Source organism: Halichoerus grypus, chromosome 4 (assembly GCF_964656455.1).
Source record: "Halichoerus grypus chromosome 4, mHalGry1.hap1.1, whole genome shotgun sequence".
Classification (NCBI taxonomy): domain Eukaryota; kingdom Metazoa; phylum Chordata; class Mammalia; order Carnivora; family Phocidae; genus Halichoerus; species Halichoerus grypus.
In genome coordinates, this window is record NC_135715.1 from 61,359,145 (window position 1) to 61,376,785 (window position 17,641).

The window sequence follows — 17,641 nt, forward strand, 5'->3', positions numbered from 1 at the left end:
AACATCTAGTGTATTGTTAGTTTAGAGGTAGAGTTCAGTGATGATTCATCAGTTGCATATAACACCCCAGTGCTCATTACATCAAGTGCCCTCCTTAATGCCCATCACCCAGTTACCCCATCCCCCCACCCCCCTCCCCTTCAACAACCCTCAGTTTGTTTTCTAGAGTTAAGAGTCTCTTATGGTTTGTCTTCCTCTCTGTTTTCATCTATTTTTCCTTCCCTTCCCCTATGTTCATCTGTTTTGTTTCTTAAATTCCACATATGAGTGAAATCATATGATAACTGTCTTTCTCTAACTGACTTATTTCGCTTAACTTGATACCCTCTAGTTCCATCCACATCATTGCAATGGCAAGATTTCATTCTTTCTGATGGCTGAATATTATTCCATTGCATATATATGCCACATCTTCTTTATCCATTCATCTGTTGATGGACATCTGGGCTCTTTCCATAGTTTGGCTATTGTGGATATTGCTGCTATAAACATCGGGGTGCAGGTGCTCCTTCAAATCACTATATTTGTATCCCTTGGATAAATACCTACTAGTGCAATTACTGGGTCATAGGGTAGCTCTATTTTTAACTTTTTGAGGAACCTCCAAACTGTTTTCCAGAGTGGCTGCACCAGCTTGCATTCCCACCAACAGTGTAGGAGGGTTCCCCTTTCTCTACATCCCCGCCAACATCTGTCGTTTCCTGACTTGTTAATTTTAGCCATTCTGCCTGGTGTGAGGTGGTATCTCATTGTGGTTTTGATTTGTATTTCCCTGATGGCAGTTTTATTTTTAAGGTTAACATTACTTGGTGATCAGAAGTGGGATCCAGAGAAGACCCCCAGCAGCTCTGAGGCTGGTGAGCAAACAGGTGCCCGTACCCACAGAGCCAGTTGTGCTCACTGCTTTCTCGCCCACCCTGGGTTTTGAGGGTAAGTTTTCTCCTGGATTTTGAGCTCTACACTTTGTGTTCAAGCTCTTCAGACTTTATTCAGGATCTGTTTTAAGGTCTTGTGTTTTTTGGTTTTGGGGGGGGTTTTTTTATTTGAGAGTACTCATTTGGCCTTTGGTCCAACTCTTTTTCAGAACCAGACCGTTCCTGTTGGAACTGTGCCAGTTTGAACTTTGTTGGCCTTTGGTCTGACCCCCTTTGGGGATTGGACCATTCCATCTGGAACTGTGCCTGTTGGAGCTACACTAGCCTTTAGTCTGACTCCTGTTTGGGATCAGACTGTTCGTACTGAACCGTGCTAGCCTTTCGTCAGACTCCTTTTTGGAACCACATTTTTCCTACTGGAACTTTGCTGGCTTTTCATCTGATTCCTTCTAGAACCATGCTGCTTCTATTGAAACTGCTGTTTAGGAATTTTTCTCATTGCTCTAAAGAAAAACCTCTAAGAAATGGGATCCCAGTCATCAAAATGCTCTGAGGGCTGCCTCCTCCCCCCTCCTCCACCGCTACTGGGACTCTGCTGGTTTTATGTTTTAAAACTATGGTCCCTTCACATGTGGACTGACCTAACCAAAAATAATTTATAGTGGACTGACCTAACCAAAAATAATTTATAACTTCAGTGGCCTTATAAGAAATTTCAATCTCCCTAAACTTGATTTTACTCAAAATTAAGTTATAAAGCCATGGCTCCAAAACAAACAAAAAAACTGAATGGGATACCTCTTTTAAATGGTACCTTGAGGCTTCCAGATGTATTCAGGATTCTGTTTGCCTCTTTGTAAAATACTATTTCTTTGGTTTGTTTTTGTTTTTGTTTTTTAAAAAGAATTTACATTCAGTTAACCAACATATAGTACATCGTAAGTTTTTGTTGTAGTGTTCAACGATTCATTAGTTGCTTATAATACTATTTCTAAATTAACTGAGCCAAACAAACAACTGAAAGGAGTCAAAATGGCTTCTGAGGCCTTCCCCCACCCACCCCCCTGCTGCAGACACTAGAAGCCACCTTGTGCTCAGGCCCCACCTCTGGGGCCACTTTCCTCTCTTCACTCTACAGAACTTGCCTTTTGCTCCTAATCTATCCCCACTCCTCTCCTGAAACTATTAAAACCTGCCTCTTTAAAGTTAAGTCTTGTGAGTACCTAAATAAGCCTCAAGTTTCCCACATTCCCTGGACTAAGGCCAAATTGAGAACCATAGTTAAAGTTTCTTGAAGTGACTGAAGACCTCCATAAATTTGCTGAAGAATTTAGTATAATTATTCAGACTTACCAGCCTGGTTTCTCAGGTTTATATCAATTAGTCTACATGCTTGTTGGTAAGGGCCAGGCCAAACATTAGATGAAACTAGCTGGTGTGCAGCCACACCCCAACAGACTTTTTTTTTTTAATTATTATATTCAGTTAGCCAGCATATAGTACATAAGTTTTTGATGTAGTGTTCGATGATTCATTAGTTGCCTCTAACACCCAGTGCTCATCCCAACACATGCCCTCCTTGATACCCAACACCCGATTACCCCATCCTCCCACGCCCCTCCCTTCTGTAACCCTCAGTTTGTTTCCTGGAGTCTAGAGTCTCTCATGGTCTGTCTTCCTCTCTGATTTCTTCCCATTCAGTTTTCCCTCCCTTCCCCTGTGGTCCTCCACACTATTCCTTATCTTCCACATATGAGTGAAACCACATGATAATTGTCTTTCTCTGCTTGACTTATTTCACTTAGCATAATCCCCTCTAGTTCCATCCAGGTCAATGCAAATGGTGGGTATTCATCCTTTCTGATGGCTGAGTAATATTCCTTTGTATATATGGACCACATCATCTTTATCCATTCATCTGTTGAAGGACATCTCGGCTCCTTCCACAGTTTAGCTATTGTGGACATTGCTGCTATGAATGTTGGGGTGAATGTGCCCCTTCTTTTCACTACATCTGTAAAGAACTTATCAAACTCAATACCCCAAAAAAAATAATCCAGTCAAGAAATGGGCAGAAAACATGAACAGACACTTCTCCAAAGACATACAAATGGCTAACAGACACATGAAAAAATTTTCAACATCACTAACCATCAGGGAAATACAAATCAAAACGATAGTGAGATACCACCTTACACGAGTTAGAATGGCAAAAATTAACAAGACAGGAAACAACAAGTGTTGGCGAGGATGTGGAGAAAGGGGAAACCTCTTACACTGTTGGTGGGAATGCAAGCTGGTACAGCCACTCTGGAAAACAGTATGGAGGTTCCTCAAGACGTTAAAAATAGAGCTACTCTATGACCCAGCATTGTACTACTAGGTATTTATCCCAACAGACTCTTAGTCTAGGATCGGTGATGGTCTAGTGAGGCCAAAGAAAAGACCCAGAGACAATGATTGAAACAAAGGTTTATTGGGGGAACTTAAGTACAGGGAGTTCAGCAGTAGCCAACTGGACAAAGCCTCCACTACTAGGAGCTATGTACAGCAAGTTTTTATATCCTAGCAACTTACTCTACCAACTCTCAGTGGCCCTTCCCCTCCTTGCATGGCCAGCATTTCCAAGGAGATCAAGGCCTGCCACCTGGACACCCTTCATTAGAAGGGAGATGCCCCAGAACCATTGACCTTGAACACTCAACAGTATGTTTTTCTGCATATTCTGCTTGATGGGAATATAGAGGGAGGACAGGATCTCTACATTCTCAAGAAGTGATTAACAGGGGCATATGGAGTATGCTTGTATGAACTAGCTATCCAGCATGTACCATACACTCCATCCCAACACACCGTGAATGGCCTGTACATTCTTTACATGCCTCTCTTCCATGATGTTCCTGGAGCTAGGTGTGCCGAGGTACACTGCAACCAAATCCCACAGCAACAGTATAAGCCACAACATTCAAATGATAGGAGAACACAAATAACTAAGAAACTACAAAACATTCTCCCAGGAAGAAAGCACTAGCAGGGTCAGTAGCCAGGGAATCAGTAGCTTTAACGTGTGTGTTTAAACTAACCATGACTTGGGAAATGTGGGAATAGTCAGGTACATACATGCAGCAATCTGTCTTGATGACAGCACATGTCAGGAGCCATTCTATTTTGCAGAACTGCTTGTCTCAATTGGAAACTCTCTCCAGTAAGGAGGATGATTGCCTTATGGGTGGAATTAAAGGTGGTAGTCATGTGTTTGGCTAAAGCCTATACCTGCCATTCTGTGTCAGTGGTGGGCCACAGAAGGGGAGAGAATGGACAGGGGTTAGAACAACCAAAATGTTCTGCTGTTTCTATGTCAGGCCCTGACCACCTCCCAATTGGTAGGCTTCTCCTATAAATGGGTGAGCATATGGCCTGGCAGGTAGGGGCACCCCCAGGTTCAGCACCTAGTTTAGTTATAGGGTAAGTAGGGCCAGCCATGGGTACCACATGCCCAAAGCCATCCCCACAGAGAGGGGAAGACACCCACAGGAATGGATGCTTATTGTTTCCATAGCCAGGTACTAGCAGTGATGAGTGCAGGGTAATTGCATTGTTGTGTGGGTATCTATCCTACATTATGACCTGTAGCATTTGTGGTCCTGTTGTGCCTCTCTATGCTCAATGGGGCCACTCCCATAATTTGTACCTGGGTTGCATTTAATCATCCCAAGCCATCCCAAATGGTATATTCTATTGGCAGAGTCTTATTTATCTTTTCCCATATCAATTGGAAAATTTTGCTCTTTGTGTCTTCCTGGGCAGGGAGCCTGGATACCTAGTGAATATGGGTCAGTCCAGGTAGGGGCCTGAAGGTGTTACACCAAGTATATAAGCATTCCCAAGTGCTGAGGTTGGCAGCTTAGATTTGTCAGAGGAGGCCCATGGTTGCTCCTAGGGGAAGTTCACTACACACCCAACAGCTGGTCTTGTTCTATAGAGAAGTTGTGGTCAGGGCCCATTTGGTAAATAGGTTTCCTATGCAGAATCTAAGGGCAAAAAGTAAGATGCTGAGTGAGCACTAGAAAAGGCAAGTCACAATCATCTAATAGAATGCAGGAGGTGGTGGTGTTCTGAGATAACCCCACCCCTGGCTGCAGTTTAGCTCCAGATTGACAGTACCAAATCATTTTCTCCTCTTCTGCTACATGGCGGGGCAAATCTGAAAAGGATAGTGGGGTTATAACAATGCTCCATAGGGCAATTATGATAGTGTCCCTTTTTGTGAGAGGCCTAGGGTTATGTATCTTCATTCTTTTCGGTGGAGTGGTGATGGTTAGGGCATGTTCTATCCCTGTCCTACACGGCTGAAAACCCAAAACACTGTGCACTTGTTTGCCATTTCCAGGGCTACTTAATTACATGTTCTCCTATAGATAGATCTTGTGGCAAGGGCAGTAAAAGGTTACCTTGTGTCCCTACCTGCAGCAAAAAGCATCCTTCCTGCCTGCTGTCTACTTGTATTCTAAGGGTGACATCAGGGGTCCTTGAGTGAATAGAGTATCGACACAATTGGAATATATATATTTAATATCCATATAACTGTTGACAGGTGATGTGTCCAAAAGGCCAGTGAATGGGTTTCTTGTCGAAATTGTTTCAACAGTCCACTCACGCATTCTATCAAACGAGCTGCACTGGGATCATATGTAGATGTCTTGAGCTTTGGCCTACCAATAACTGCTGCAGGAACTTTTTTTTTAATTCCAGTATAATTAAGATACAGTGTTTATTAGTTTCAGGTGTACAATACAGTGATTCAACAATTTTATACATTACTCAGTGCTCATTATGATAAATATACTCTTTAATCCCCTTCACCTATTTTACCCATCCCCACCTACTTCTCCTGTGGTAACCATCAGTTTAAGTGTGTGGTTTTTTTGTCTCTTTATTTCTTTGTCCATTTGTTTTGCTTCTTAAATTCCACATATGAGTGAATGTATATAGTAGATTCATCCATGTTGTTGCAAATGGTAAAATTTCATTTCTATGGCTGAATAATATTCCATTATATATTTACGTATATATAGGCTGGTTTCATAATTTGGCTATTGCAAATAATGCTGTAATAAACATAGTGGTGTGTATATCCTTCGAATTCATGTTTTCCTGTTTTGGGGGCAAATACCCTACTGTGGAATTACTGGTTCATATGGTAATTCTATTTTTAATTTTTGAAGAACTTCCATCTGTTTTCCACAGTTACTGCACCAGTTGGTATTGCCACCTACAGTGCTTCAGGGTTCCTTTTTCTCCCCATCCTCACCAACACCTGTCACTTCTTGTATTGTTGATTTTGGCAATTCTGACAGATGTGAGGAGATATCTCATTGTAGATTTGATTTGCATTTCCCTAATAATGAGTGATGTTGAGGATCTTTTCATGTGTCTGTTGGTCATCTGTATGTCTTTTTTTTTAGAGAAATGTCTGTTCATCTGCTCATTTTTAAATTGGATCATTTGGGGTTTTTAGTGTTGAGTTGTATAAGTTCTTTACATATTTTGGATAACCCTTTATCGGATATGTCATTTGCAAATATCCTCTCACATTCAGTAGGTTGTATTTTGATTTGGTTGATTGTTTCCTTCATTGTGCAAAAGCTTTTTTATTTTGATGCAGTCCCGATAATTTAATTTTGCTTTTGTTTCCCTCACCTTAGAAGATATATCTAGAAAAATGTAGCTATATTTGATGGCAAAGAAATTATTGCCTATGTTTTCTTCTACAAATTTTATGATTGAGGTCTCACATTTACATCTTTAATCTTTTGTGAGTTTATTTGTGTGTATGGTGTAAGAAAGTGGCCCAGTTTCACTCCTTTGCGTGTAGCTGTCCAGTTTTCCCAACACCATTTTTTAAAGAGACCATCTTTTCCCCATTATATATTCTGGCCTCCTTTGCTGTAGATTAATTAACCACAAAAGCCTGCATTTATTTCTGGGCTCTCTATTCTGTTCCATTTGTCTTTGTGTCTGTTTTTGTGCCAGTACTATACTGTTGTGATTACTATAACTTTGTAGTATATCTTGAAATCTGGAAGGCGCCTGGGTGGCTCAGTCATTAAGCGGCTGCCTTCAGCTCAGGTCATGATCCCAGGGTCCTGGGATCGAGCCCCACATCGGGCTCCCTGCTCAGCGGGAAGCCTGCTTCTCCCTCTCCCACTCCCCCTGCTTGTGTTCCCTCTCTTGCTGTGTGTCTCTCTCTCAAATAAATAAATAAATAAAATCTTAAGAAAAAAAAAAAGAAATCTGGGATTGTAATACTTCCAGCTTTGCTGTTCTTTGTCATGACTGCTTAGGCTATTTGAGTTCTCTTGCGGTTCTGTACAAATGTTTAGGATTCTTTGTTCTAGTTCTGTGAAAAATGCTTTTGGTATATTGATAGGGATTGCATTAAATGTGTAGATTGCTTTGGGTAGTATGGTTATTTTAATAATATTTGTCTTCCCAATCCATAAGCGTGGAATATCTTCCCATTTGTTTGTGTCATTTTCAACTATCTTCATTAGTGTTTTATAGTTTTCAGAGTACATTTCTTCGATCTCCTTGGTTAAGTTTATTCCCAGGTATTTTACTCCTTTTCATGCAGTTGTAAATGGGATTATTTTCTTAATTTTACTACTACTTTATTAGTGTATAGAGGTGCAACAGATTTCTGTATGTTAATTTGGTATTCTGGCACTTTACTGACTTCATTTATCAGTTCTAGGAATTTTTTGGTGTAGTCTTTAGGGTTTTCTATATATAGTATTAGGTCATCTGCAAATAGAGACTCTTTAACTTTCTCCTTACCAATTTAGATGACTTTTATTTCTTTTTCTTGTCTCATTGCTGTGGCTAGGACTTTCAGTACTATGTTGAATAAAAGTGATGAGAGTGGACATCCTTGTTTTGTTCCTGACCTTCAGGGAAAGTCTCCCAGTCTTTCACCATTGAGTATGATGTTAGTTGTGGGTTTGTCATGTATGGCCTCTATTATATTGAGGTATGTTCCCTCTAAACCTGCTTTGTTGAGTTTCTTTTTTTTCATCATGAATGGATGCTGTACTTTGTCAAGTGCCTTTTCTGCATAGATTGAAATGATCATATATGTTTTATCCTTTCTCTGGTTGATGTGTTGTATCACATTGATTGAATTGCAAATATTGAACCACTCTTGCATCCCTGGAATAAAGCCTACTTGATTTGGGTGAAAAGTTTTTTTTAATGTATTGTTGGATTTGGTTTGTTAGCATTTTGTTGAGGATTTTTCCGTCTATGTTCATCAGTGATATTGGCCTATAATTCTTTTTTTGTAGTGTCTATCTGGTTTTGGTATCAGGGTAATGCTTGCCTCATAGAATGAATTTAGAAGCTTTACTTCCTCTTCTATTTTTGGAATAATTTGAGAAGAATAGGTTTTAACTCTTCTTTAAAGGTTTAATAGAATTCACCTGTGAATCCATCTGGTCCTGGACTTTTGTTTATCAGAAGTACTTTCAATTACTGGATCAATTTCATGCTAGTAATTGGTCTGTTCAAATGTTCTATGTCTTCCTGATTCAGTTTTGGGAGGTTCCTTGTTTCTAGGATTTATCCATTTCTTCTATGTTGTCCAATTTGTTCACATATAATTTTTCATGATATTCTCTTATAATCCTTTGTACTTTTGTGGCCTTGGTTGTTATCTCCCCTTCTTCATTTCTGAATTTATTTGTGTGCACTCACTCTCTCACATTCTCTCTCACTCTTGCTCTCGCTCTTTCTCTTTGAGTTTGGCTAAAGGTTTATCAATTTTGTTGATCCTTTCAAAGAACCAGCTCCTGGTTTCATTGATCTGTTCTATTGTTTTTAAGTCTCCATTTCACTTATTTCTGCTCTAAACTTTACTATTTCCTTCCTTCTACTGGCTTTGGGATTTGTCATTTTTTCAGTTCCTTTAGGTGTAAGGTTAGGTTGTTTACCTGAAATATTTCTTGCTAATTGAGGTAGGCCTGTATTGATATAATCTTTCCTCTTAGAACAGCTTTTGTTGCATCCCAAAGATTTTGGACCATTGTGTTTTCATTTTCATTTGTCCCCATGTATTTTTTTTTCCTCTTTGAATTCTTGGTTGACTCATTCATTGTTTAGTAGCATGTTATTTAGTTATTTGTGTTCTTTCTAGATTTTTTCTTTGATTTCTAGTTTAATACCATTGTAGTTGGAAAAGATGCATGATATGATTTCAATCCTTTTGAATCTGTTGAGACTTGATTTCTGGTCTAACATGTGATTTATTCTGGGGAATGTTCCATGTGCACTCAAAAAGAATATGTATGCTGCTGTTCTAGGATGGAATGTTCTGAATATATGTGTTAGGTCCATCTGGTCCAACGTGTCATCCAAAAACTGTTTCCTTGTTAATTTTCTGTCTGGATGATCTATCCATTGATGTAAGTGGGGTGTTAAAGTCCCCTACTGTTATGTTATTACTCTCAATTTCTTCCTTTATGTCTATTAATAGTGGCTTTATGGATTTAGGTGTTCCCAGGTTGAGCACCTAATTGGTTATATTTGGGTGCATACAATTATGCCTTCTTGTTGGTTTGTTCCCTTTATGTTTACGTCTCTGTCTCTTGTTACAGTCTTTGTTTAAAGTCTGTTTTTCTGATATAAGTATTGCTATCACAGCCTTTTGCTTCCATTTTCATGGTAAATGTTTTTCCATCCCCTCACTTTCAATCTGCATGTCTTTGATCTGAAATGAGTCTCTTGTAGGCAGCATTTATAAATAGGTCTTGTTCTTATCCATTCAGTCACCCTGTGTCTTTTTATTGGAGCAGTTATTCCATTTACATTCTAAGTAATTATTATTAGGTATGTACTTCCATTTTGTTGCTTGTTTTTTATTTTTTTTTAAGATTTTATTTACATATTTGAGAGAGAGTGAGAGAGGTAGTGAGAGAGAGCATGAGCAGGGGCAGGGGAGAGGGAGAAGCAGACTCCCTGCTGAGCAGGGAGCCAGACACGGGGCTCAATCCCAGGGCCCTGAGATCATGATCTGAGCCAAAGGCAGTTGCTTAACTGACTGAGCCACCCAGGCACCCCTTTCTTACTTGTTTTATAGTTGTTTTTGTAGTTCTTCTCTTGCTCTCTTCCCTTGTGGCTTGATGGTTCATTTAATGATATGTTTGGATTCCTTTCTCTTTATTTTTTGCATAATTACAGGTTTTTGATTTGTGGTTATCATTAGGTTCATGTATAACATCTTACGCATATAGCAGTCTACATTAAATTGATGGTTGCTTAAATTTGAACCCTTTCTAAAAGCACTATATTTTTACACACCCCCCTCACGTTTTATGTATGTGATGTCATACTTTACATCCTTTTATTTTGTGAATCCCTTGACTGATTTTTATAGATATAATTGATTTTACTACTTTTTGCTTTAACCTCCATACTGGCTTTATAAGTAATTAATTTACTACTTACTATGTTTGTATTTACATCTGAAATGTTTTCCTTTCATAATTTTCTTACTCTTCATAATGGCCTTTTCTTTCCACAGAAAGAATTTCCTTTAACTTTTCTTCAAAGACTGGTTTAGTAGTAATGAACTCCTTTCACTTTTGTTTGGGAAACTATTCATCTCTCCTTCTATTCTGAATGACAGCGTTGCTGAGTAGAGTGTTCTTGAGTGCAGGTTTTTTCCTTTCAGCACTTTGAATATATTATGCCACTTTCTTCTGGCTTACAGAGTTTCTACTGAAAAATCATCTGATAGCCTTATGGGGTTTCCCTTTTATGTAACTTTTTATTTTCACTTGCTGCTTTAAAAAAAATCGCTTTATCACTACCTTTTGCCATTTTAAATGTTATGTGTCTTGCTGTAGACCTCTATGTATTGATTTTATTGGGGGCTCTCTGTGCCTCCTGGATCTGGATGTCTGTTTCCATCCCCAGATTTGGGAAGTTTTCAGTTGCTATTTCTTCAAATTTTCTGCCCCCTTTTCTTTCTCTTCTCCTTTTGGGATCTCTATAATGTGAGTGTTATTATGCTTGATGATTTTGCTGAGTTCCTAACCTATTCACATTTTTTATTCTTTTGTGTTGTTGTTCAGCTTGGTTGCTTTCTGTTACTCTATGTTCCAGCTTGCTGATTGATTCTTCTGGCTCCTCTAATCTACTATTTATTCCCTCTAGCATATTTTTAATTTCAGTTATTGAGTTCTTTACCTCTGATTGGTTCTTTTTTATATTTTATAGCTCTTTTTTGAAGGTCTCCCTGAGGTCCTCCACTATTTTTTTTAAATCCAGCAAGTATCTTTATGATCATTACTTTGAGTTTTTTTAATCAGGCATATTGCTTATCTCTGTCTCATTTTAGCTCTTTTGCTCTGGTTTTGTCCTGTCATTTAGGACACATTCCTCTGTTTCCTCACTTTAACTAACTCTCTGTGTTTATTTTTCTGTATAAGGAAAGTCAGTTATGTCTCCTGACTTTGAAAGTAGCGGCCTTAAAAAGAAGTTCTGTGGTGCCTATTTATCAGAAACAGGCACTTCAAGGGTTTCTTCTATGTGGATTCCATATACTCTACTGCTGTAGGCTGAGCCTCATTTTCCTTCAGTCCAGTTGGCTACAATGGCCTACTTTGCCTGTTGTGGGCAGAGTTTGGTCACTCTGCTGTTGAGGGGCCAGTCTGGGGCTGCTGTAGACTTGCAGTTGGGTGGTATCCGCAGTCAGACAAGATGCCTGCCCTTAACTCATTTGCTGGGGCTGCAGTCACACCGAACTCAGGCCATTCTCCCCGTGTTCTACCCTGAGAGGCTTTGGTTGGTGGGTGGGGCCTGCAGGCTAACTAGATACCTGTCCCCAGTCCATCTGCCAGAACTGCAGTGACCCCAAACTATTGGTTTGTATCCCTGTGCTGCCCCCCTGGGATGTTTTTGTTGGCGGATGGGGTCAGCAATCAGATCAGACGCCTGCCCCCTGTCTGTCTGCTCAGGTGGCACGTGCATCAATGGACAGGGCACTCTGCACTGCCAGTTATAAGGTTCAGCTACTGGGACTGCAACAGAACTGGTGTGTATAGTATCTTCCCTTCTCCTCAGGGCAGGTGTCACTTTGGAGGAAGCCCCTCTGAGTGGGGCATGTGGGATGTGGCAGATCCACAGGAGAACATGGGGGCAGGGTACATGGTGTTAGCAAGGTAGGTGTAAAGTGTTCTCACTAGTTCCCACGAGTGCCAAGATATCTAGGCTGGGGAGGGGGCAAATGGTCCCACCAGCTCTTTTGTTCTTGGAGAAGTCTTCTGAAGGTCACTGCTCTCCAGCACATACTCTGAGATTAATAAATAAATCTCCTCCACTATATCCCAGGTATTTTTCAAACTGCTACTTCTATGCTTATCTCAGTGGGATTGTAGGTTATTCTGGCTCCTTAAGGGCAGGGACTCAGTTTCCTATTGCCCTCTGGCTCTCTTAGAACTAAGCCCACTGATTTTTAAAGTACCCTGAGTTAAGCCCTGCTGGTTGTACAAACTCACTAAGTTAAGCCCCACTGGCTTTCAAAGCCAGATGTTATGGGGCTCATCTTCCCATTGCGGGTCCCTGTGTCTGGGGTACCTGCTGTGGAGTCTCCTCCTCTCGCTTTTCCATGCTTGTGGGTCCCTCTTGTTTGCGGTTAGTCTCAGCAGGAGTTTTGTTCCCCACTGCATCTCCACCCCACCTACCCTTTTCAATGTGGCCTCCTCTCTACGATGAACTGTGGAAGGTCTCTTCTGCCAGTCTTTGGGTTATTTTCTGGGTTAGTTACACTATTATGGCTATTATCTTGGTGTGCCCACGGTGAACTTAGGATCCTCCTACTCCACTATCTCCCAGAAGTCCCCTGAAAACCTGCAATATTAAAGCCATACTATTATGGAGACTTTGATGTTATTTATCCTTGGTTTTAGAATCATTTGTTTACATTGCATGCTATGTTAATAATGATTATTTAGACTTAGTTCTGAATATTTATGATTTCTTAACACCTTGTCTTTATAAGGCATTTCCTTATTCCTGAGTTCTTCATTTTGATTCATTGCTCAGTTGGCACTTCTTTGAGTAATTGTTTTTAGGAGAGGCACATGTCTGTCATGTTTTGAGTCATGGCATGTTGGAGGGTGTTTTTCTGTTCCTCTCAAATATGAATAATGCTTCTCCTGGACATAGAATTACTGAGTCACAGTTCTTCCCCAGCAAACTCCACACACATTGTTTGAAGCTGCACTCTTAACACACTATTTTTTTTTTTTTAAATCTCAACTGTATATTTATTGGAGTAGTTTTGAAAAAGATAGGGGAGTTAAAGCCTCCCCTTTGTGCCTCATGATTCTGTCAGGCATGGGTTCTGTATGGTCGCTTTGTCAAGTAAATTCAGATTTATTATAAAATTGCTTCACTACCCAGAGATCCAGTCTGTGTGGGATCAGGAGGGCGTGTTTTAAAAAATGGCAGCCTCAGGGCACTTCCCCTCTTTTGGCCAATCAATCATGTGTCCACATTAGCCTCAGCTTCCTAAGCCTGGGCAGACGTGGTGAGTGTAGGTTGGGGGGAGAATTTGTAGGGAGCAGGGAGCTCTTATATCTCAGGTTACCCTAATAGCATTCATTGGTAGCCAATTTTGGCAGGGCCCAGTTCTATTCATCTGTTCACTCCATTGTCCAGTCCAGTCTTGGGTGCAGGCTATAAGCACTGCTTCGGCATTAATGCCACTTGGGGTGGAATTTGGGTCCTGTGTTGTAGGCTTCAGCATGGCAATAATTTGCTCCCCAGTAGTTACCTTGTCTCCAGGCAGAGAATAAAAGGAGGCATAGCTGGAAGCTCCATTAAACAGGCTCCTCCTCCTCCTATTAATGGAAGGAGCTCAGTCTTTAGGGTGTTTCTCCTTTGAAATGTATCTTACTAAAATTCTGTATCTCCAAAGTGCACTTGCCACCCCAATATGACTCTCATTAATGATTAAGTGTTGTGTTCCTGGGTGTCTTTTTTCAAGAGATGAATATTATAAGACAAGAGTATCATTTACTCTCTATCCATCCCTGAAGTCCTTTATTTTACTGCTATGGAAACAGGTCTGGCCAAGGTTTGATGACTCCCACAGCTCCTTAATGAGAGAGATAGAACATTGATTGATCTCTTCTACCATGTCTTTCTGTCTCCATGTTATCTTGCTTTAGTTGATGATCCCAACTTTAATAATACTGTAAACTTGGGATTGGGGCTTTACAGGCAATGGAAATATTACTAAACATAGTTTAGGTTTTATTTGCATTTATTCTACGTATGAAAGTTAAAAAAAATCGTGAAGCAGGACATTGAAAATCTTGGTAAAAAGCATTTTGTTTTGCAACTTCTGAAGAACTCTCTTTCAAACTATATTTATGAAGTCCTTTTTTATTGGCTAAATTCATATTCTATATTAGAAGAAGTCTGTGATAAACTTGAAAACTCTGGAATTTAATTTTTACTTCTTTTTGCAGCAGCATGATTAAGAGAATTGTATACTCACTTACATCGTCACTCATGTTCAGGTATGTGAGACCCTAGAAAAGGAGATAATTACACATATTGTTTAATATTTTTTAATGTTAAAGAACCTGGGGGGGGGGAATATTTCCACTGTCAGTATGTTGCTAAATAGCCCTTGTGCCCCATTTAATGTAACATAATTTGTCTTGAAATTTTAATTTAAGCTGAACATTAAGAATTGCAAAGAAATGGTATCTAAGCCTGATAATAACATATTAGTAAGTTTTTTCTACCTGTAAAAGTAAAATTAATAAAGTATGCTGTTTAAAATTCTTTAACTGTTTTTATTAAACACTTTATTTGTCCAGAAGTACTCCTTAATTCTGGAAGCATTCTACTTAGGCTTCTTCTCTACATGACAGTAAGATTTCAAGCTATGATACAGAGTCACACAAAATACTTGCTTCCTTTTAAATTTGTTTAAAATTTAAATTTCAATTTTTTTTGTTATTATGTTCAGTCACCATATAGTACAAAAAATATTTAGAATTTAAAATTTATAATATTTTAATTTGCATTGCCATTATAAGCAAGTATTTTTTTAATTTTTTATTTTTTATTAAGTTATGTTAGTCACCATACAGTACATCATTAGTTTTTGATGTAGTGAACCATGATTCATTGTTTGCATATAACACTCAGTGCTCCATGCAATACATACCCTCCTTAATACCCATCAGTGGGCTAACCCATCACCCCCCCACACCCCTCCCCTCTAAAACCCTCAGTTTGTTTCTCAGAGTCCATAGTCTCTCATGGTTCGTCTCCCCCTCCAATTTCCCGCCCCCCCTTCATTTTTCCCTTCCTTCTAATATCCTCCATGCTATTCCTTATATTCCACAAATAAGTGAAACCATATAATTGACTTTCTCTGCTTGACTTATTTCACTTAGCATAATCTCCTCCAGTCCCATCCACGTTGATGTAAAAGTTGGGTATTCATCCTGTCTGACGGCTGAGTAATATTCCTTTGTATATATGGACCACATCTTCTTTATCCATTCATCTGTTGAAGGGCATCTCAGCTGTTTCCACAGTTTGGCTATTGTGGACATTGCTGCTATGAACACTGGGGTGCATATGGCCTTTCTTTTCACTACATCTGTGTCTTTGGGTTAAATACCCAGTAGTGCAATTGCTGGGTCATAGGGTAGCTCTATTCTTAATTTTTTGAGGCACCTCCACACTTGTTTTCCAAAGTGGCTGTACCAACTTGCATTCCCACCAACAGTGTAATATGGTTCCCTTTTCTCCACAATCTCTCCAACATTTGTTGTTTCTTGCCTTGTCCATTTTTGCCATTCTAACTGGTGTAAGGTGGTATCTCAATGTGGTTTTGATTTGAACTTCCCTGATGGCTAATGATGATGAACATTTTTTCATGTGTCTGTTAGCCATTTGTTTGTCTTCTTTTGAGAAGTGTCTGTTCATGTCTTCCGCCCATTTTTTGACTTATTTGTTTTTTGGGTGTTGACTTTGAGAAGTTCTTTATAGATCTTGGAAATCAGCACTTTGTCTGTAGTGTCATTTGCAAATGTCTTCTCCCATTCTGTGGATTGCCTCTTTGTTTTGTTGACTGTTTCCTTTGCTGTGCAGAAGCTTTTCATCTTGATGAAGTCCCAAAAGTGCATTTTTGCTTTTGTTTCCCTTGCCTTTGGAGATGTATCTTGAAAGAAGTTGCTGTGGCCAATGTTGAAGAGGTTACTGCCTATGTTCTCCTCTAGGATTTTGGTGGATTCCTGTCTCACATTTAGGTCTTTCATCCATTTTGAGTTTATCTTTGTGAATGGTGGAAGGGAATGGTCGAGTTTCATTCTTCTGTATATAGTTGTTCAATTTTCCCAGCACCATTTATTGAAGAGACTGTCTTTTTTCCATTGCATATTTTTTCCTGCTTTGTCAAACATTATTTGACCATAGAGTTGAGGGTCCATATCTGGGCTCTCTATTCTGTTCCATTGGTCTATATGTCTGTTTTTGTGCCAGTACCATGCTGTCTTGGTGATCACTGCTTTGTAATACAGCTTGAAATCAGGCAACATGATGCCGCCAGCTTTGTTTTTCTTTTTCAGCATTTCCTTGGCAGTTCAGGGTCTTTTCAGATTCCATACAAATTTTAGGATTGTTTGTTCCAGCACTTTGAAAAATGCCATTGGTATTTTGATTGGGATGGCGTTGAAGGTATAGATTGCTCTGGGCAGCATAGACATTTTAACAATGTTTATTCTTCTGATCCATGAGCATGGAATATTTTTCCATCTTTTTGTGTCTTCTTCCATTTCTTTCATGAGTGTTCTGTAGTTCCTAGAGTATAGATCTTTGGTTAGGTTTATTCCGAGGTATCTTATGGTTTTTGGTGCTATTGTAAATGGAATCGATTCTCTAATTTCTCTTTCTACAGTTACATTGTTAGTGTATAAGAAAGCAACTGATTTCTGTGCATTGACTTTGTATCCTGCCACATTACTGAATTGCTGTATGAGTTCTAGTAATTTGGGGATGGAGTCTTTTGGGTTTTCCACATAAAGTATCACGTCATCTGCGAAGAGAGAGAGTTTGACTACTTCTTTGCCAATTTGAATACCTTTCATTTCTTTTTGTTGTCTGATGCTGTTGCTAGGACTTCTAGTACTATGTTGAACAATAGTGGCATGAGTGAGCATCCTTGTCGTGTTCCTGATCTTAAGGGAAAGGCTCTCAGCTTTCCCCATTGAGAATGGTATCTGCTGTGGGTTTTTCATTAATGGATTTTATGAAATTGAGGAATGTTCTTTCTATCCCTATACTCTGAAGAGTTTTAATCCGGAAAGGATGCTGTATTTTGTCAAATGCTTTTTCTGCAGAGGATCATATGGTTCTAGTCTCTTATTAATGTGTTCTATCACGTTGATTGAGAATGTTGAACCACCCTTGCATCCCAGGAATAAATCCCACTCGGTCATGGTGGATAATCCTTGTAATGCGTTGTTGGATCCTATTAGCTAAGATTTTGATGAGAATTTTGGTGTCCGTATTTATCAGGGATATTGGTCTGAAATTCTCCTTTTTGATGTGGTCTTTGCCTGGTTTGGGGATCAAGGTAATGCTGGCCTCATAGAATGAGTCTGCAACCTTTCCTTCTGTTTCTATTTCTTGAAACAGCTTCAGGAGAATAGGTATTATTTCTTCTTTGACTGTTTGGT

The 17,641-nt window shown here is 39.5% G+C and overlaps 1 protein-coding gene across 1 annotated transcript in view; it reads left to right on the forward strand.

The window, feature by feature from the left end:
- Positions 1-14,414: 14,414 nt before the first annotated feature.
- LOC118541620 (phosphatidylinositol 3,4,5-trisphosphate 3-phosphatase TPTE2-like) overlaps positions 14,415-17,641 on the forward strand; it is an 80,374-nt gene continuing 77,147 nt past the window's right edge. The window contains exon 1 of the mRNA XM_078070413.1: positions 14,415-14,461. Coding sequence (XP_077926539.1) covers positions 14,415-14,461 — 47 coding nt within the window. The remainder of the gene's footprint in view (positions 14,462-17,641) is intronic.